Source organism: Thalassophryne amazonica, chromosome 19 (assembly GCF_902500255.1).
Source record: "Thalassophryne amazonica chromosome 19, fThaAma1.1, whole genome shotgun sequence".
Taxonomy (NCBI): domain Eukaryota; kingdom Metazoa; phylum Chordata; class Actinopteri; order Batrachoidiformes; family Batrachoididae; genus Thalassophryne; species Thalassophryne amazonica.
Window position 1 is genome coordinate 59,660,249 of NC_047121.1, and position 22,436 is coordinate 59,682,684.

General features: G+C 40.6%; 1 protein-coding gene across 1 annotated transcript in view; it reads right to left on the reverse strand.

Moving 5' to 3' along the window:
• sntg2 (syntrophin, gamma 2) overlaps nt 1-22,436 on the reverse strand; it is a 123,807-nt gene that overhangs the window by 19,649 nt on the left and 81,722 nt on the right. The window contains exons 10-12 of the mRNA XM_034159700.1: nt 13,606-13,735; nt 6,048-6,086; nt 4,420-4,536 (exon numbers count right to left, since the gene is read on the reverse strand). Of these exons, the coding sequence (XP_034015591.1) occupies nt 4,420-4,536; nt 6,048-6,086; nt 13,606-13,735 (286 nt within the window). The remainder of the gene's footprint in view (nt 1-4,419; nt 4,537-6,047; nt 6,087-13,605; nt 13,736-22,436) is intronic.

Consider the following 22,436-nt stretch of genomic DNA (forward strand, 5'->3'; position numbering starts at 1 on the left):
AACAAAATTTTAACTATTAGAGAAAAAATTACTCATAACCATCCCAAAGATGTATCGTTATCTTTGGCTGCTTTCAGTGATGCCGGTATTTGGTTAGACTCTTTCTCTCCGATTGTTCTGTCTGAGTTATTTTCATTAGTTACTTCATCCAAACCATCAACATGTTTATTAGACCCCATTCCTACCAGGCTGCTCAAGGAAGCCCTACAATTATTTAATGCTTCGATCTTAAATATGATCAATCTATCTTTGTTAGTTGGCTATGTACCACAGGCTTTTAAGGTGGCAGTAATTAAACCATTACTTAAAAAGCCATCACTTGACCCAGCTATCTTAGCTAATTATAGGCCAATCTCCAACCTTCCTTTTCTCTCAAAATTCTTGAAAGGGTAGTTGTAAAACAGCTAACTGATCATCTGCAGAGGAATGGTCTATTTGAAGAGTTTCAGTCAGGTTTTAGAATTTATCATAGTACAGAAACAGCATTAGTGAAGGTTACAAATGATCTTCTTATGGCCTCGGACAGTGGACTCATCTCTGTGCTTGTTCTGTTAGACCTCAGTGCTGCTTTTGATACTGTTGACCATAAAATTTTATTACAGAGATTAGAGCATGCCTTAGGTATTAAAGGCACTGCACTGCGGTGGTTTGAATCATATTTGTATAATAGATTACAATTTGTTCATGTAAATGGGGAATCTTCTTCACAGACTAAAGTTAATTATGGAGTTCCACAAGGTTCTGTGCTAGGACCAATTTTATTCACTTTATACATGCTTCCCTTAGGCAGTATTATTAGACGGTATTGCTTAAATTTTCATTGTTACGCAGATGATACCCAGCTTTATCTATCCATGAAGCCAGAGGACACACACCAATTAGCTAAACTGCAGGATTGTCTTACAGACATAAAGACATGGATGACCTCTAATTTCCTGCTTTTAAACTCAGATAAAACTGAAGTTATTGTACTTGGCCCCACAAATCTTAGAAACATGGTGTCTAACCAGATCCTTACTCTGGATGGCATTACCCTGACCTCTAGTAATACTGTGAGAAATCTTGGAGTCATTTTTGATCAGGATATGTCATTCAAAGCGCATATTAAACAAATATGTAGGACTGCTTTTTTGCATTTACGCAATATCTCTAAAATCAGAAAGGTCTTGTCTCAGAGTGATGCTGAAAAACTAATTCATGTATTTATTTCCTCTAGGCTGGACTATTGTAATTCATTATTATCAGGTTGTCCTAAAAGTTCCCTAAAAAGCCTTCAGTTAATTCAAAATGCTGCAGCTAGAGTACTGACGGGGACTAGAAGGAGAGAGCATATCTCACCCATATGGCCTCTCTTCATTGGCTTCCTGTTAATTCTAGAATAGAATTTAAAATTCTTCTTCTTACTTATAAGGTTTTGAATAATCAGGTCCCATCTTATCTTAGGGACCTCGTAGTACCATATCACCCCAATAGAGCGCTTCGCTCTCAGACTGCAGGCTTACTTGTAGTTCCTAGGGTTTGTAAGAGTAGAATGGGAGGTAGAGCCTTCAGCTTTCAGGCTCCTCTCCTGTGGAACCAGCTCCCAATTCAGATCAGGGAGACAGACACCCTCTCTACTTTTAAGATTAGGCTTAAAACTTTCCTTTTGCTAAAACTTATAGTTAGGGCTGGATCAGGTGACCCTGAACCATCCCTTAGTTATGCTGCTATAGACGTAGACTGCGGGGGTTTCCCATGATGCACTGTTTCTTTCTCTTTTTGCTCTGTATGCACCACTCTGCATTTAATCATTAGTGATCGATCTCTGCTCCCCTCCACAGCATGTCTTTTCCTGGTTCTCTCCCTCAGCCCCAACCAGTCCCAGCAGAAGATTGCCCCTCCCTGAGCCTGGTTCTGCTGGATGGTTTCTTCCTGTTAAAAGGGAGTTTTTCCTTCCCACTGTAGCCAAGTGCTTGCTCACAGGGGGTCGTTTTGACCGTTGGGGTTTTACATAATTATTGTATGGCTTTGCCTTACAATATAAAGCGCCTTGGGGCAACTGTTTGTTGTGATTTGGCGCTATATAAAAAAATTGATTGATTGATTGATTGATTGATATAACCACATGGGCGAAGGATTACTTTGGGAAACCTTTGTCAAGCACCACAATATGGAGTTACATTCACAAACGCCACTTAAAACTTTACTGTATTAATCAGTATTCTAGATCATTTTTGGAACAAATGGTCACTGTGTGCTCCACAACAAATACAAAAAGTCCCATTCAGACTGTTAACAGCAGTAAGTCCAAAACTCAGAGTCTGTCATGGTGTAGGATTATATCAGTGCCCTTGGAAAAGATAATTTACACTTCTGTGACGGCAGCATTAATGAAGTACAGCTAGATTTTAGAACAACATAAGCTGCCTTCAAGGTGACATCTTATCCAGGTATGTCCATGTAAGACAATGGCCAAACCACATTTCACACACATTACAAATGGATAGCTGTGGAAGAACAGGGTGCGGATGCTGGACTGGCCTGCCTGCTCTCCTGATGTGTCCCCAGTAGACAATATATGTGGAGAATTTTAAAAATATAACGCAATACTAAAATACCCTCAACAGTATGAGCACAAAAATAGGAAACAGAATGTGACCTTTTGACCACTCAAAATAGGTCAAGGTTTGCCATCTTTGAACTTGCCCAAGGTCTGTGTCCCAAGAATGTTCCCTGTGAATTTGAAGATCTCGGCAGTAATAGGACTGGAGTTATGCTGAGCACAGACAGACGGACAGATGGATGGATGGACGAAGATGGCCATATTTTGGCCTCAGGAAATGAGAAATGCGACAATGACAACCCCGTATTGTTGCACACCTTAAGATGTGTTTTCAGGAATAATGGGGTTAAAATAACACCTGAAATGCTTCACAGATTGGTGTCCACAGTGCCAAAATGTCTTAAGAGCTGTGAGAAAGAATGGCAACATCACAGAATGGTAAATACTTTTACACCTTCATATTGTTTTTTTAATATATTGCACTGCCGGAAATACAGGAATGGATGAATATTAACAGATGAAACCGTCCAGACTCTTTCTGATTTGGGGCTGTAAATCCCTGTTAAAGACTCTGAGCACCAAACTGGTGGTGACAAGACAGCGTGCAATCAGCAACACATTCTACTTCACACATGGCTGGCAGGGTTAGGAAGAAAAGATATTGTGGAGGAATAAAGCATCCGATTTCACTAAACATCAGCTCTGAAGTGGTTTTAAACAGTGAGATCAGCTGCTGGAGTCATTGGTTCCAATAAAAACATGCAGGTTTGCATGCTGCTTTAACACTTTAAAGGCTGAGTTCGAACAATGTAGAATCTGATAGAGAACAGAAACACGCTGATGTTTAACCTGTGTGGCCGAGTTAAAAGTGCATTCAAACACTTTCGTGCATATTTACATCTGCCAGCTGATAGAGGAGAGCAGAGGTTATGTTACTGAACTGATTTAGTTGCACCAAAAAGGTCAACGTTCACCTCTGACAAAGACGGTGAAATTCCTTTACATTTTCTCTCTTTGATATTATTACTTTATGACATCAGAAGGATCAGTCGGTGTTGTAAATGATCATGGATCTTCTAGTTATTGTTGTCCAACGGTAAATGTGGATGCGCAAACAAAGAGAATTTTCACGTGCGCAGACATGGAGCCTGAATCCATGAAAAATCACCACGTCGATGAGATCTGGTGTCTCAGGCTGACTTTCAGAACAAAAGGTTGGAAAGCCAAGTGATTTGTCTCATAACCTTGTCAGGTTTAGAGTCATAAACAAGATGAGTGAAGAAAATACACTAGAAGTGATGAAAGCGCTTTTCCTTCTGCAAGCGGTAAATAACAGGGGTGGGTGCATCATTTATTTTATCCTTTGTCACGAATGTCTGCATGTGCAGGTGATAGACTGTACCGATGAATGGGAGATGATTTGGGAACTACTGACTTGGGAAATAGTGTCCACTGGTCCTAGTCCTAAGGTCCACTCGTCCTGCTCAGGGTTAGGGGTTAGGGTGAACTTTAAAAGCAGTTTGGGGTTGTAATATACACCATCAAATAATATGAAGATGTTAGGACCAGTGGACCGTCCCTGATGATTTTGTGATGCTGAAACAATTAATTTAGTTTTCCACAAGTTCAGTGACCAAAACACGCAAAGCTAACACTCAGACATCATGGGATTCAACATTACACACTATGTGCATGTTCTGTGTGCGGTCTACGTGCTGGATTGATATGCGATGCAACAGAGTTGAGGTTGGGGGGGGGGGAGGGGGGTGTACCTCTCTGGATACTCCAAACTAAAGCAAAAAAAAAAAAAAACATTTTGAGTTTCTGACTGCTTAATTACTTCAGGATCAGATTACAAAAAGATGAAAACTAATTACCGGAGGACCTTTGAAGATATAAAAATAGGGCCCTCTCAATGCCAGGAACTTGAACGCTGAGGTTCCAGCAGCAGCTTTTCTTTCGGCGCACTCGCACGTCCAGCCCATGTGGACAACCTGCGCACACACACAGAAAACTCTGCAGTAAAAATTTATGGTATTTCAGGGCACAGAGAGTGAAAGTCTTCAAAAACAAGCAAATAGACGCTTGCAGGTCAACAAAAGAAGATGATGAGCTGTCAAAGGAATTCAATTAAAGACAAAGAGGAGCCGCAGGAAGCTTCACGGAAATTATTTATACCTGATCAACCTGGAGCGCTCGCCTGATATCCTGGAAGCAGAGTATCTGTGCAGTCTGTACTCAAGTACTTCACATTGTACCATCAGTACTGACTTTATAATAAAGTTTTCATGAGAGTTTCCTGGAAACATCACAAGCATGAAATCCAATTTTAGGCTGAACAGAATGACAATCAGCGGTTCAAAATGTCTTACTAGGAGGGTTAACAGCAATTATTTTATCATGTTTCCCAAAAGAGTTTATTGATATTATGAAAAAATTACAAATAGTCAAGATTTTAATTTAGGTGTCTCAAACCAGTGGTCCGGGGGCTGGTTAAAGGACAAGTTCTTTTTTTAAAAGAACTTTAGTCATGATAAAACACTGTTACCATCAAATCCCTGAGAGTTAGATTCACTTTTGACAACTCCGTTTTCAAAATATTACTGAAATGGAAATACATCAATGTAGAAGCAACAGCAGCAAAGTTCTAAAAGATCTCAAAATTGCCTTTTTGGACCTTTTAGAGATGAAGATGCTGTAATGTTGCACTTCTCCTCCGGTATGGTTTTGCTCAGCAACATTTTAAAGCAGACCATGAACGTTTAAGGAAGACCTACGTGTGAACATCCTGTCACCGTGTTCTAGGTTTTATGTCATCAGGACAACTTTAAGAGTCTGAGGATCTTGGAATATCAGAGGTACTGTTAAGTCTCGACTGGTTTCCCAAAACATTTTCTCTTGTTTTGGACTGCAGACTGCACAAAACTCACCAATTCCTCTCTTTAAGTAGTTTACCGAACAGCTCAGGCATAACTACTGTATAGACATTATTGGTTTTCATAAAGTGTGCAATGTTCTACTTAGAACCACACCGAGTCCCATCTTTTCAAGCTGACCATGGTCTGGACAACATATATGAAAACCAAAGAATTCAAATTCTCAATCATGCTTGGTTCCAACTTCTAAAATGTAAAGATTTAATATAAAAGTGTAAAGTGACTATCCACCTTGTAGATGGTTGTTGGTACAATACTTGAAGACATACTTTGGAATCTGTAACGGAGATGATTGTTTTAATAATTGAAGGTTTTAGAGACTAAATATTTAAAAATACAAGTATTCACTAGATTAATTGATAATGAAGACGTCTTTGTTGCTTCCACAGTACGCCGATGATATGATAATGTTTATGGTTGTGACATATCTTGCTCAGGACGCTGAAGTTAACTTTTTAAACCTCAAGTTAAATGTACAACAGTCAGTCACTTATGCTTTTAGTCACTTAGCTAAAAGCATATCAACATTTGTAAGGCGACTGCAAAAAATGTTTCAACTAAACACTCACCTGGTCATCTGAAGAGCAGTATTTATTAACCATCTTTATCTGGAAAGAAGGTGGGGACAGAAAACAGAGTATGACTGAGCTACACGGTTATGTAAATGTATGTAAAATGTATTATTACATAAAAGCATCACGCGCCACTTAAAACTACAACATGTAGGTCAAATAAGTGAGATAACCAAAGACAAGAATCATTTAGATTACAGAACTTGCAATCACAGAGTTTTTCCACATGTCAGGTCTGGTTTATGTGATAATTCTGAAGTTCAGATCCGTTTTGTGCAACTTAATGAAATACAGCAAAGTAGCGCTAATGCAATTCCGAATCCATGTTAAAGTGTAAACAAACAAAAACCAGTTAAACGTAAGAACATTTCCGGGAATGACCAGATTTCTGGCGTTCTTCTGCTGAGCCAGCGTTACCGAGGGGTTATATGAACTAAAACTCGAACCATCGCTACTGTTAGCCTATATGAACACATGTTAGCATTTTCTTTAACATGCCACTACTTTTTTGCAGATTCACTTATTTCATGATTTTTGGCACATATTGACTAAAATCAGTTTGGAAATTAAATGTGTATTATTAAAAACAGTGGGACAACAAACCACCACCAATACCACATACTATTATTAAAGCTGTACGGCCTTTCAAATTTCACAAAACAGACTAAATTTAGTTTCTGCTTAAATCGAAACATAATCATGTCTCTATTTTTGGAACATGTTAAAAATTAAAGCTCATTTTAATAAAGAGAATGTGTTTCTCTGGGGGGAATTCCATAGTATCTTTTCCTTTTAATGGCATCGTGCAGATGGACTGCAAGAGGAAGTGCGTGTGCTCATGCGTGAGGTTTTGAAATTTGACCTGACCCACTTGCGTGACGTGTGTTTCCAGGGAGTGCATGCCAACATCCATCAGATGTCTTGTAAATCACTTCAGGTGTTACCCGGTTTCAAAAACAGAATTTTTAGATTTAACGCGTGTATTTTTCACTAACTTTTACAAAAAAATACCCAGAAATAAGCCGTTTGAGTGTTTTACTCATTCTCTCAGCTGACGTCACGCTGCCTCTTTCTCTTTCTTTACTCCTATTGGCTGTTTCCGTATCTTTCACAGCATCCTCACACAAGTCAGGGGAGTCCCCCAGGTGATCTATGACGTCACTACAGATGTAGGTCACGGCGTCTCCCCTTCAGGGGTCAAAAGTCTAAATGATTTCCAGAGAGCATGAATTTTGATCATGTTGCCAATATCATATGATGAATCCCTGCTTTAAATGCTAAGGAATAAAATTATAGTGGTGCCAAAGAAAATTCTTTTTATGAATTAAATCTTAAAAACCCAAAGGCCTGTTTTGCTTAATGCAAAAGTCAATAATATGACTGATGGACAGAGAGACAAATAGATGCATCAGGAGAGATAGAGAGTGATAGAGATAGACAGAGAGAGAGAGAGAGAGAGAGAGAGAGAGAGAGAGAGACAGAGATCAATATAGAGATAGATAGGTAGAGATAGAGAGCGATAGAGCTAGACAGAGATAGAGAGATAGACAGAGATCAATATAGAGACAGAGAGATAGACAGAGAGAGAGATAGAGATTGATAGAGACAGATAGAGATCAATATATATATAGAGAGAGAGAGCAATAGAGATAGACAGAGAGACAGATCAATATAGAGATAGAGAGCGATAGAGAGAGAGATAGACAAAGAGAGATCAATATAGAGATAGACAGACAGAGATAGGGATAGATAGAGATCGATAGAGAGATACATAGATAGAGAGATAGAGACTGTTACTCTGGGGGTTAGTAAGGTTAGACCTTACTTTTGTGAAACGCCTTGAGGCAACTCTGTTGTGATTTGGCGCTATATAAATGAAATGAAATTGAAATTGAAATAGAGAGAGCGATAGAAGAGATAGACAGGATGCATTAGAAATCAGATTTAAATTTAAACAGCTTTTAACAGTTTATTTGGGTGTAACAAAAGATCATTTGTGGTTTCTTAGAATGTGTTCTGACACTATAAATGTAATTTTCTGTTCACCCACTGATGATAAAACACCCCTTTAAACACTAAACCTTCTCTGGCCTAAAACCTTTGCACAACACCACATGAGGAAAAAGTTCATTTGAAAATGGAATAAACATGATTTCTAGATCTGAACTATTAACTATCAACTGTTAACGTAATTTTTTTTTTGTAATAATGAAGTCGGGGCATTCGTGAGGAAGGTATAATCTGAAATGAGTGGCGCCGTGGATGAAACAGTCTTTCAATCTAAACATCAAACAAGCCAAGTGGCATAAATAAGGCTGCACATGGCAAACGACAGCCACCCACAACACCTACGTGACAGACACAAGAGGAACGCCAAGGGTGTCGCCAAGTCTATTTAAAGTTCGTAGATCATTTATAACAAACGTTCTGCTTTCCCTTGCAGGCGCCACAATTACTTCCTGATTGGCCATTTAGCAATCACCCTCCACGTCCGTAATTAGGTGGTTCAGGCATGAATTAATCACACTTTTAAAAAGGCAGCTGCAAAATCGACAAGCGGGGACGTACAGTGTGCACGTTTCCTTTGGAGGAAAAAAACCTGCGTTGCATCATCAGAACGATAATCAAAGAGAAAGAGGAGGAAATGAGAGACGGAGAGGAGAAGTGCACGCGGCGAACGAGCACTTAGCCGTCATTAATTAGGTCTAAGAGAGCATCGTTTTGTCAGGGGAGGGGGAGAGGCGCTGCCGTGACTCCATTAGTGTTTGACAGAAAGAACACAGAGCGCGCACACAGCAACCAACGGCTTCCAACATCTCCACCGCCACAACGTGAAATCTGGAGAAGATGATGGAGACTTTCAGCCAAGTGCACACAGGACCAACTATATCGAGTCCGAGAGCAGAACAAGAGCCGAGTGCTGACAAACGTCCCGTCTTACTGTGTGTGGAATAGTTAAAAAAAAAAAAAAAAAGACCCAGATCATACGTTTGGATAAAAGATCACATTCAAATGGTTTATTACTTTTAATAAAATGGATTATAACATACGTTTCACAAAACCGGGCTGGAAATTGGACGTGAAACAAGCCCAAATGTTGAAAAAACCATCCTGTCAGGACTTAAAAGAAGGAAGAACCCAATTTCAGATCCCAGAATGTATTGATTTCTTCCTCTTGATAAGTGATTGGTCCAGACAGATTCCGACTTGTTCAGTGACCACCATCATCTAGAGGTGACCTCCAATCCCACACTGACCTTTGACCTATACATTCAGGAGATTGCAAAGAACGCCGTTTTTCCATTTATGGAATACTGTGAAGATTTGACCTTTTTGGTCCACGGCTAATGTAGAGACACTGGCATATACTTTTGTTTTATCTAGAATTGATTATTAGAATGTGTTTTCTGGGTTGCTGCACACCTCTATCAGAAGTCTTTGGCTGTGGAGCATTTGCATACCAAGTCAAACATCACTCCGGATTATAAATCGCCTAAATTACAAGAGAATGTTGACTGGGAATCATGTCAATCCAAATACACCGATATAATGGACGCGTTTCAGGTGCAGTACCCAAGACACCCAGCGGTGAAAGATGTGACGTCTTGCAGCCAGGATTCAGCTGAGGTTAGAGAGGTGGGGCTATGACATCATTTCACAAAAGTTGTGGATTGGTTGCACATATGAAAACGCAAAGGCGCCATTTTGAGATTAAAAGTAGTATTTTTGAGCTCTGTAAATCCACCTGCAAGTGGACAAAACGCTGAAACAGTACAAAATGCACGCGGCTATGCCTAAACCCGTCTCTGTGTGGACAGGCCCTTAGATTTCATTCAGATTTTTTATTTTATTGTTAACTCAGAATCTTAAATGGACAAGCACTGTTCTCACTGGTGGATCTTGTAAGACCTTACGGGCCCCTTCACACATAACATAACACGATTGCATTGCATTCGTGAAAAATCTGAGTCACCTCAAACGCCTCGTACAATTGTCGACTCGCCACAACCATTTGTGCACACAAGTGGCTGAAAGACAGCGAATGCTCATTCGATCCCCCTCGGCAGGTGTCGGCCAAATGCCAAGTGTCGCACACGAATATCTAACACCACTCACTGGGCACTTAGAACAGGCGGGGCTATTGGCAGTCCTGGTACGATAGACAGCAGGCGACCACATTCGACCTGTCTGTGAAAAGTGTCTAAGTGCCACACAAAAGTGGCGTAACCTAGCAACACACATGGATGGGACTATGCCACCACCCCCCACCCACACACACACAAATGGCTTGTGGAGTGTATCTCCCAACCGCACACACACCATGAATCCAACAATGTCAGCTGTGGCTGAAGGTCCCGGAATCTGGACGCTGTCCATCGCAGTGCGCTGCTGGAACAGCTGACCGCTGTGGACTGCAACTCAGCTGGAGAACACACAATGCTCATGTGTGGGCAAACACTCATGCTCTCATGAGGACCAGCCAGCATCTAAGTGTGCGGCACGGTGTGAAGCCTGATGTCACTTCCACCATATAAATTGTAGTTTACATGAGAGACAAAACGAGTGGAAATTAAATAAAACAAATAAGGGTGAAGGTGTGAACTCATTCATGTCTGATTGCTTTGCTCATATGCTTTGCTGTAGACATATGGCGCATGTCAGCTGACCGCCGACTGACAGCTGGACGTGACTGAACGTAAGGTGTCAAATTAAAAACACAGACATCAGACAGATGCAGGACAAACATAATACCTACACTAAATTAAAATCACAGAACAAAGCAACACAGAGAGAGCCTTTTTGTTCTGTGAGGTCCGCTGACAGAGGTGGGCGTGTCCCCCTGCGATGTTTACGTATTACTTCCTGGTGTACGTCTAAATGGAGGCTAAATCCACACTTTATAACAGGAATTAAGTGTTTTTTAGTTTTTTCCCTCCGCTGCTGTGTGTGTGACATTCCGCGTGCTCACACTGTATTCGTGCATGTGAACACTAGCGTGCACGAGACAGTTGCTGTGACATCGTGCACACCTGTTCGACTGTGTGTCCATCCCAACAACAGGTGGAATGTTTCATGCTTCCCCATTTAATTTTTGGTTTGTGGATTTTCTTCCGGTTTCTCTGTCTTTTGTGTTATGTGTGAAGGGGCCCTAAGTGCCGGCCTGTGCTCTGTGTTACAAAAGGGACAGAAAAAGTGCTTCTAGGCTTAAATTTATTATCATAGACATAAACTATAACTTGCGTACAATACATCACTGTTAGGTTGATCCAGTAATCAGCAGGAGATAATTCTGTGTGAGTGATTTTTTTTTTTTTTTTTTTTTTTGTGAGGCTGGCTGTTGTAAATTGTGACCCGTAATTGGAAAAGTAGGTGTAGAAAATTAATAAATGTACATTTAGAGTGGCCGATTTTATTTTAATTGCATATATTCTTAGCACCCTATTATTTATATTTAATTGTAAAAGCATTTTGCATGTACAATCTGCACCAAAGAGTGCTGTACAAACAAGTAGGTTTTGTTTTGTTTTTTTTGTTATATCAATTATTCATCTAATGTTTGAGGATAACAATGAGGAAAATAAGTATTTGAACACCCTGCGATTTTGCAAGTTCTCCCACTTAGAAATCATGGAGGGGTCTGAAATTTTCATCTTAGGTGCATGTCCACTGTGAGAGACATAATCTAAAAAAATCCAGCAATCACAATGTATGATTTTTTAATAATTTATTTGTATGTTACTGCTGCAAATAAGTATTTGAACACCTGTGAAAATCAATGTTAATATTTGGTACATTAGCCTTTGTTTGCAATTACAGAGGTCAAATGCTTCCTGTAGTTTTTCACCAGGTTTGCACACACTGTAGCAGGGATTTTGGACCACTCCTCCATACAGATCTTCTGCAGATCTTTCAGGTTTGGAGTTTCAGCTCCCTCCAAAGATTTTCTATTGAGTTCAGGTCTGGAGACTGGCCAGGGCAGTCCAGGACCTTGAAATGCTTCTTAGGGAGCCCCTCCTTAGTTGCCCTGGCTGTGTGTTTGGGGTCATTGTCATGCTGGAAGACCCAGCCATGACCCATCTTCAATGCTCTTACTGAGGGAAGGAGGTTGTTTGCCAAAATCTCACAATACATGACCCCATCCATCCTCCATTCAATACGGTGCAGTCGTCCTGTCCTCTTTGCAGAAGAGCATGATGTTTCCACCCCCATGCTTCACGGTTGGGATGGTTTTCTTGGGGTTGTTCTCATCCTCTAAACATGGTAAGTGGAGGTGATTCCAAAAAGCTCTACTCTGGTCTCATCTGACCACATGACCTTCTCCCATGCCTCCTCTGGATCATCCAGATGGTCACTGGTGAACTTCAAACAGGCCTGGACATGTGCTGGCTTGAGCAGGGAGACCTTGCTGCCCTGCAGGATTTTAAACCATGACAGTATCATGCGTTACTAATGTAATATTTGTGACTGTGGTCCCAGCTCTCTTCAGGTCATTGGCCAGGTCCTCCTGTGTAGTTCTGAGCTTTCTCAGAATCATCCTTACCCCACAAAGTGAGATCTTGCATGGAATCCCAGTCTGAGGGAGACTGACAGTCATCTTGTGTTTCTTCCACTTTCTAATAAATAATCATAACAGTTGTTGTCTTCTACCAAGCTGCTTGCCTGTTGTCCTGTAGTCCATCCCAGCCTTGTGCAGGTCTACAGTTTTGTCCCTGGTGTCCTTAGACCGCTGTTTGGTCTTGGCTATGGTGGACAGGTTGGAGTGTGATTGAGTGTGTGGTCAGGTGTCTTTTATACAGCTAACAAGTTCAAACAGGTGCAACTAATACAGGTAAAGAGTGCAGAATAAGAGGGCTTCTTAAAGAAAAATTAACAGGTCTGTGAGAGACAGAAATCTTGCTGGTTGGTAGGTGTTCAAATACGTATTTGCAGCAGTAACATACAAATAAATTATTTAAAAAAATATCATACATTGTGATTTCTGGATTTTTTTTTTAGATTATGTCTCTCACAGTGGACATGCACCTAAGATGAAAATTTCAGACCCCTCCATGATTTCTAAGTGGGAGAACTTGCAAAACCGCAGGGTGTTCAAATACTTATTTTCCTCACTGTAATTTGAGTAATCCTGCTAAGTCAAACTGCACTTACCCCAAATCCTTGTTAACTGTTACTGTGTGAGTGTGTGTGTGTGTGTATATGCATAACACCATCCAAATAAATGTGTATGTGGACAGTCACACAACAAATATTACCATTTTTAAATAAAGCTAAAACATGTGCATTAGCTCATTAAAAAAAGATCAAAAACACCCATCTCATAAAAATGTCTCAAATTGCTCGACTGAAAAACAAATATTCCTATAAACATGATTTAAGACTGATCTGTGAGCAAAAAAAACTGCAGGCAAAACCTGGTCGGTGGACAGACAGATGATCATTATACTCGGTGGTGGTGTGGGGGGTAGCGTTCAGGTTCAGTTTCAATAAACACTCGAGTTGATCTTGCTGAAGCTTTACCTTTCAAAAAACAAACAAACAAACAACAAAAACTTACATTCTCCAATGTCAAGTCATTGATATTTGTCGATATTGCTTGGAGCCAATCTGTGCTTTCTGTTGCAGTGCAAAACTGGAGAACATTGGTGCGAGATCCATCCAAGGCAAAGACTTCAAAACAGTTGGACCTGGAGGAGGACAAAGGTCAACATCAGGGTGGCGAGGCTTCAAAACGGTTTTGCACACAGTGCAGTTGAAGCAGCTTTTAATCATTATGATGCTCATCACTTAGGGGAGGTGATGGTCTAGTGCTTAAAGCAGTGGGCTTGAGACCAGAGCATCCTCAGTTCAAATCCCAGCCTGACTTGAAAATCACTAAGGGCCCTTGGGCAAGGTCCTTAATCCCCTAGTTGCTCCCAATGTGTAGTGAGCACCTTGTATGGCAGCACCCTGACATCGGGGTGAATGTGAGGCATTATTGTAAAGCGCGTTGAGCGTTTGATGCAGATGGAACAGCGCTATATAAATGCAGTCCATTTACCATTTACATATTTTACAGCACCGCGGTGTCTTCACACAGACACTTCCATTTTTTTTTTTAATCACATCTGCATCAACCAAACCCACCAAGAAGACAAAATAAACAACACATTATTGCCTTGTGTGTGTGCTAACTCAGCATGCCTAAGTAGAGCAGTAACCACATCAACACATGCCGACTATGCCTGAAGGTTAATAACACGTCTGGATCTGGTCCAAACTGGAGACAGTCAGTGGAGAGACATGCACGCTAGGTTCTCATTGTGTAAACAAAATGACAAAGACATTAGTAACATACACATTGTTAGTAAATCACTATGGATCATTCAGCTGAGTAAAAAGTAAGTAAGACCCTTTGGCTGTTCCCTTGTTTGCACTTGGGGTCGCCACAGCAAATTCAATGTGGATCTGCATGTTGAATTGGCACAAGTTTTACACCGGATGCCCTTCCTGATGCAACTCCACATTACATGGAGGAATGTAGCAGCGGTGGGGTTTGAACCAGGAACCCTCTGTACTGAAAAGCTTAAAACCTTATTAATAATAATAATAATGATAATGATAAATGGGAGGGGTGGTGGCTAAGTGGACAGTGTACTTGTTTTCATTGTGGAAGGTTCCCATTTCAAACCTCAATGCTGCCACATTTCCCCATGTAATGTGGAGTTGCATCATGAAGGGCATCCAGTGTAAAACTTGTGCCAAAACAACCTGTAGATCCACCTTGGATCTGTTGTGGCAACCCCGAGTGGAAAACAAGGGAGCCGCGGAAGGGACTTACTTTTTAATGATAATGATGACGATAATAATAAACAACAGTATTTCCCTTCAGCTTCTCCATTATATTCACTCAGGGTCTCGACAGCAGATTGAAGATTGATCTGCAAAGAGGAAAAATAACTTTCAGATGACTCTGCACTTCACTTTGGACTTTGTGGAACAGCCAGAATAACAATGAGAAGGAGCTTGGCTAAAGGTAAGGCTAAATATTATGCTTGAAAAATGTATTGTAGCTTTAAAACATTTAACATTCTTTTGTTTAGCGATGAACAGTTTCATCTGTTCAGTAGCTCCAAGAAGCATTTTACTCTTTAGTTCTTTGCAGCTTGTACAATAACATGAATTAACCCGTTCACTTCTGCAGACTAATGCAGTATTCGTGTTATAAATGAATAATGTGACGATTAAATTTTGCTTCTTGTTGCATGAAGCAGGAGCATTATTTCAAACATAACTGATTTATATTACGGTGTGTCTTGTGCTCTTTTTTCCCTTCTTCATAACGCATTTTTGGATAGCTGCAACTAATACCCCGTTGCGACTTATAGTCTGGAAAATATGGAATGTACCCTTTTAATTTGCTTACTTAAAAGATGATGGCATTCATTGTTTTTGAGTTATGTTAAAATCTATAGTGGATGGACTCATTCATTCATTTATCAATTCACTCACTGTATTTGAGCAGGTGCATGTCCAGGTTTCTGTAAATAGATGTTTTAATGTGTCACAGTATTAAAGCACATCGCAAAATAGTTGCAAGGCCTCTGAAATAATCCTGTTCAGTGAAACATATATCACCAGTGGTGGAAACATTACATCCATGCCCCCCCCACACGTGACACAATTAACTTTCCCTTTTTGAAACATTTAAGGCTGCAGTTCACACTCATCAGCTTAATGTGATACTTTGTCACATTTAATTTCAGCACGTTGGTGAGCTTGCGCCATTTTTAGCCTCAGAGATTACGGTCAAAAAGCGCACCTGCCAAATGCACTTTCATCTGATTCCACTCATCCAAGTTTTGGATGTGCAGCATCAGGCAAAACAAAACAATACAAAAAAAAAAAAAAAAAAACTCTGAAGGCTGCACACGAGGAGCAGCGAGAAGCCGCGCGGGTACGCGAGGCGAAGGTCGATAAACAGAGAAACACAGAATGAGTTAGGAACTCTTAAAAACACCTCTCCCTGACTCACAAATATAGCTCCTTGAGGTTAGATGTTACAAAGTCAGCATTCTGAACAAATCCTCTGGTGATTTTCGTACTGTATCTGCAATAAGCTTGTTAAAATCTTATGTTCTGCTGCCTGTGTACTGACCCAGTAACTCCAGTGGAAGCATGCTGCTGCAGTTTTTCCCCCCTTTTAACAAGGGTGGAAATTCTTTCTGTGCTCATGTGTCCAACCTAAATTAGCGCTGTGTTGTGATTTATCAGGCTACAAAAGTCATTAATAACATCCAGAACTGAAGAAGCTATAGAACGTCGAAATATCTCCACACCGTTTTGACAGTCTGTGTTCAAAACACTGACTAAAACACCTGAGAATCTACAACAGACGATCAATTAGGTTCCTTTCAATTAATGCAAAAACCTTGGCCAACAAGTGTGCGCGGGAATGCACGGAGGGATAAAAAGTGAGCGAGTGAAGAGCCGGGAATGATGGGATTATTAATCAAAGGAGCTGACAGCTGGCGGTGCAGCGTCACAGGCTTGTCAAAAAGCAGCTCTTCCACCTTCAGCGAGCACAAAAATCCTCACTGAAAGATGGGATCTCTGGAGAGTACGACGCTTTCAGACCGCGCTAACTTCCCCAACAGGTTCGCTAGCTGACAAGACGAAATAAAATAAATAAATAAGTCCCTTGAAACTGTCAACATGCATCGTGGTGTATAAAAGAATATCTGTGGAAATCAACGTGTTAAAATGCCAACGAGAGGGACCACATTTAATGTCTTGAGACATTAAACGTGTAGACGGGATAAACCCTCCGTGATGTAAGCCGACAGTCATGTTTTTTTTAAACTGCTGAGTCACTGTGCTAACACCATCAAACTTGTGTCGTTTTCTAATAATGTAAAGATAGTTATTGTACGTTTTTATTGTTTCACATTTTGTTTTGTATTGACTGAAAATAATTAAAGCCATGATTCCACAAACTCCACACAGTACGTGGCAGTGTGGGTCGCAAAAGCTGTTTAGCGATCCACCGATAAACACAATGAAGAAACAGGTTTTGGTTTTTTTTTTATTAATGTACAATTTAAGTTTATTTTCAGGCTGCACGTGACAACGTGAACAAGGTGAGGACCTTAAAGCAGCCATTCATCGTGGATCGTTCATGTATGTTGAAAATGTCATCTTTTAGATACCGTGATGTTAGCATAAATGAATGACTTTCCCCCCCGGGCGCATGTCAGTCTGGGTGCGCCGTGCTCCTCCCTGGAGGAATTTCATTCATCCAGCAACACCTTAGAGGGAAATCCAGACTTTGTGTTTGATCACAGCGCACTGTTTGAGGGTACAACTCAGCCTATTTTTAATTATGATGCTGGAATTCTCACGCCAGTCTTTATTGAGGGCTTGGAACCAATGGAATTCCATAAAGATGTTTTCTTTGTGGATGTGCAGTATGCGGTTCTGAGCCAAGCAGTGGTCAATGTCCTGATCTCGTAATTACGAAATAAGATGTCTATTTTTTAATCCAGTGAATGCAGTGCACTTTCATAAGCAGCCAACACTCTAAAACAGGGGTAGGCAACCTGTTCCAGAAAGAGCCATGAGGGTGCAGGTTTTCTTTGCAGCCACTGACTCCACCAGGTGATTTCACTGATTAACTGATTCCATCTGCTCAAAGTGATATTAATCAGTAAAATCACCTGGTGGAGTCAGTGGCTGCAAAGAAAACCTGCACCCTCATGGCTCTTTCTGGAACAGGTTGCCTACCCCTGCTCTAAAACATATTTCTGTTTTACGTTTCCGTTTTACCCAGATCATTTCATGAACCAGTCAAATCATTTTCCATGACCTGCGTTATCCTGTAACATGATAACTATATAAGCGGTGAAAACTATTCCACATCAACTCCCAGATGTACAGCGATGACAGGAGCCGAGTGCACAACTGCATACTGCACTCATAACTGTAAAACATTAGATGCATAATATGTTATGTTATAATATGTTATGATATAGCCAGCATGCATATGTGGCCCATGGCCCCAAAATGCTCAAGATCCTTTCGAGCTTGAAGACATCTCTGTTACACAACAGCAATTAAAACATTTGTCACCACCTTATTAATTGGCAAGGCTCTTTTCCTTTTAAAGACACCTGGTTTGACATCTTGAACAGAGGTTGTGGATGAGTCAGTGTCACATTGAGTATCTGGTCTGACATGTTGGCCACGCCAGGAAAACTTGGCTGACGATGGAAGCAACGGGTTCATCTCTGCTCAGTGTTCGTGTGACATTGTTATTGACACAACACATGCCTACGAATTCCTCCGTTACTAGTCATGGCAGATTACAAGCTGCTGAATCCTTAAATTGTGAGTTCAAGAAGGAACAAATCAAAGAACAATTCTAAAAAATTAAGGAATGCCTTTATCAGCCCCCCCCCCCCCACCCCCAATTAATTTTCTATACCCACTTACTCCAATTAAGGATCACAAGTTGGCTGGAGCCTATCCACAGAGGTCAATATATAAGAACTCGAGTCCGCAGTCTCAGTTTATTTATAAAATGCTTTAAAATCAATGCCAATGACCAAAGTGCTGTACACAAATAAGAACAAGCAAGTTAAAATACATATAAAAAATAAATGAACCACAGTTAAAACAATAAATAATAAGAACCAACATCTCAAGGTGAGTTAAAAGCTGTGTCCCGGCAAGGAGGCGTGGTCGCCATTTTGGATACAGGCGGGCAAATCATTGGGAAGCGGAAACAGACGCTCAATCAGTCTCATCAAGAAACAGGTGGAATATTCCGGTGTTGTACGCAATTCAGTTCCCCTGAAATAATCGGTTTCTCCTGTGTCGGGAGCGCGCAGAACAGCCGTTGAGCGGATTCCACAGTCGGCAAATCTCTGATCGGTAAAACGATAACACGTCATTATTTATCGTGTCAATGTTCTTATTTCATCTTTGAACCTACTGATTCCAGTATAAAAATATGTTTTGACACATTTCCTTTTTTTTGGGGGGGGGGGGGTCTTTTTTTTTTTCTTTTCCACCTCGAGTCATGTTCACTTAAGTTAAACCGGACAGATAAAGTCACACAAACACCGTCCCCTCCAGCAAGTGATTCAGTGGCTTTACACTTTAAGAAACAGCAACGCTGAAATCTCTAAAACACATTCATTTGATTGAGCTGGATTCACCAAATGAAATGGCTGTTAACGGTTAGTAAATCTGTCATTGAAATAAATTAGCATTTGGTTAACAAATTACATTTTTGAAATATCCTTAATTTGTTTGGTAAATTACATTCAGAATATTTGGGAAGGACTAATTGAACTGATATATTTACAAAGATCAGCTCTATTTAAATGATTTCACAGCTTTTTCATTTACTCAATATTTGTAAGTGTAAAAATGTTTCACCAAAAACATTAGGGAGAGCACAGTTACAGTTTTTTAAGAGTTTTTTGGAGCGCCTTGGGGCAACTGTTTGTTGTGATTTGGCGCTATATAAGAAAAAAGTTGATTGATTGATTGATTGATTGAGTGTATACGAACACGTCGTTTTTATCTATTTTTTATTAAGGCTGCTGACACGTGTCTGTATTTTGCACATCTGAAATCTTGGAGTTAACTTATGGCGGTTGACAGACTGCTGTTCCAGCAGCAAAGATGCCACCACCTCCTTGTACTCGGAATTTATAAATAAATAAATACATTTGTAATAGTTTTTTTTTTTTTTTTTTTTTTTTTAGGAGCCTTAGCAATGCCATGTTGTGAGTGTTTGGTTTCTTTATGAACTAATGTTTCTAAAACCTGCACAGGGCATTTGGCACCTCGTGAAGTGATGAGGCAGGACAAAGTCACGGTCACGTCACTCCGTCACTGCGAGAAATCCTATGGCGGTTTGTCTGTCGTGAACTGGGAGTTGTCATAGGATTAACTAGTGCCACACCTGACGGTCTTTGTGACACCTTTGTTTGCGGGTAGATTTCTTGATTTCATTTGCTTTCAACACAATGACACAGCTGTCACACATTTTTTAAAATGAAACCACAAACCAGCTTCTGGCACTCTGCCTCATGTTGGATTTGTCTTTATTTCTGTATTTCTGTACAAGCTGTTCAAGTACGTTCTGTCTACGTGAGCTTTTTAATCATGTTTGTTTTATGAAACCATTTTTATGAAACTGTTGGAAAAATAAAGCATTCAGATGTTGATACAAGAGTTAATTAGAGGTCATTATTAGATTTTAAATTATAGGTTCCCTGCATATGCATTATTGCCCAGATGAAGCAAACATGGAAATTCTAAATCTTTCAGGTCCTTGAACACTGGAGGCAGGTTCTAAAAAGTCAGTCTCTGTAGCAGCCCATGTTAAAATGTCAGAATTTACGGCAGAAATAAACATTTTTACAGCGTGGCACCCAAAATGGTTTTAGGCTCTACAGCGAGTTGCCCCCTTCACGACAACTGTACATTTTTAAATTTTATTCTTTTTTTTTTAATAACTCATCTAGCTACAAGTTATTTTAAGGGAAAAGTCCAAACTCCGTGGTCCGCTAGCAGTGGCTACTAGCTGGGGTGGTTCGACCCTGTCCATCATTTCTGAGCATTGTTAAATACAAATATCTGACATAATAGGGCTAGCTGTTGGGTTAAATGTACTAATGGAACATCTAAGATGTCTGTGCTTCAGTATTTCTGTTTTACTATTTTCTTTAGTATGTTAACGCAATTAGCAGTAATTAGCAGGTGTCAGGAGCTCGTTGACATTAGATCCACTGATGGTGCAACTGTAACTGAGGCATTACGGTAGTCATTCTTTGTTATACCTGCACCAAACCACCCATTATGAAAACCACCACCCACTCCTCAAAAATATACATTAATCAAACACTGAACTGAAGTTAGCCTGTTAGCTTTAGCTTGTTTGGGAGCACAGAGATGGGTTTGTGAGTTGGGCTCCATTCATCTCACGTAGGCCATGCCAGTCTTGCCCAGGCTCCACCACTTTACCCATTTATGAGGTGGCTGGGAGTTGCACACTGGCAAGATGGCAACATTTGGAGTTGCCTCTTTTGAAATTCAAGGTTGCTTTTCAGAAAACCTACAAGTGATGCTACAGAGGATTTGCTCAGTATTTATGCTGTCTATGGTTCAGATCTAAACAGATTTTTGGAGAACTGGTGGCACCTACTATCTTACTATAGGAGATGGGGTGTGCATAGATTGGGTTTTAAAATGGAGCAGCCCATTTTCAAAGTCTGTGTTCTTATCTAGCTCAGCTCTAAGTGTTTAGCCTGAAGCCGTCCTACTCGGACCTGATTAACACCATCAGGTGGCGCCTTAAACACACCTGACTGTGGTATTCAGCAGTGGGTTGAACGAGGAGAGAGGGAAAACCTGCACGGTGCATTCCCAGAGGACCAGGGTCGAGAAACGGTGGTCTAGACAGACACTCATTTGTTGGCCTTTTGGGGGATTTGTCAATATTGTCTAATTGGTCCCATCTGATGCAGCACGCTATCAGAGCGCCGCCTTATAGATCCACCCGTCAGGGTAGCTAACAGGATTGCTGACATGCCGTTCACCTCACAAAACAAAAAGAGAAAACAGCACAGACCCCAGAGCATGTGAGAAGGACGTGTCGCCAAAACGTTGCACTGGCGAAACCCAGGCATTCTGCAAGATGTGCCGAGCAGAGCGACGGGAAGTGTCAGAGACAAAAAGCAACGCTCGTTATGCAACAAAGCGCCAAGTAATTTAATGGAGTTGATGGGAAACTTTTACATGATGCAACAATTTTGAGTATTGCAAGCAGTTATATTTGGGGAAGTCGGTGTGAAGCTGAACAGGTAAGAACCTTAGCGGGTCGCGTTACTTAGACCAGATGTGGTGACCCCGTAGAGCAACATCTGGAAAAGCACATTTCTGCATACGAGTCCCTCACCGATCTGATCTGTATTTGTGACTTCTGATGACTGATGTTTTACAGCGTCAGCTCCACCATCGATGTGCTCACTTGCTCGAGGCTTTTTATCGATTGAATTCTGCAATCCTTCATCCTGTACGGCGTCGCTGGGATTAGTGTGCCAACCTCCAACTGTAAATATATTTTATTCAGTATCGCACAAGCAATTCGTCATCAAATATCAAGTACAATTAAAAATCTATAATCAATATCGCCTTAATGGTCTCTGTTCTTTAAACAAAATAATATTAAATATCCAAAGTTTACAGAGAAAACTGTGCTGCATGTTTCCTCCTCAGAATTTTAATTACTTTATCTCACAAGCTACAATTTCATTGATCCGGACAATAATTCCTCAGTGTAAAAGTCGTGTAAAACGTGGCGAGTTAATAAATGAGTCCACATCGTCCAATATG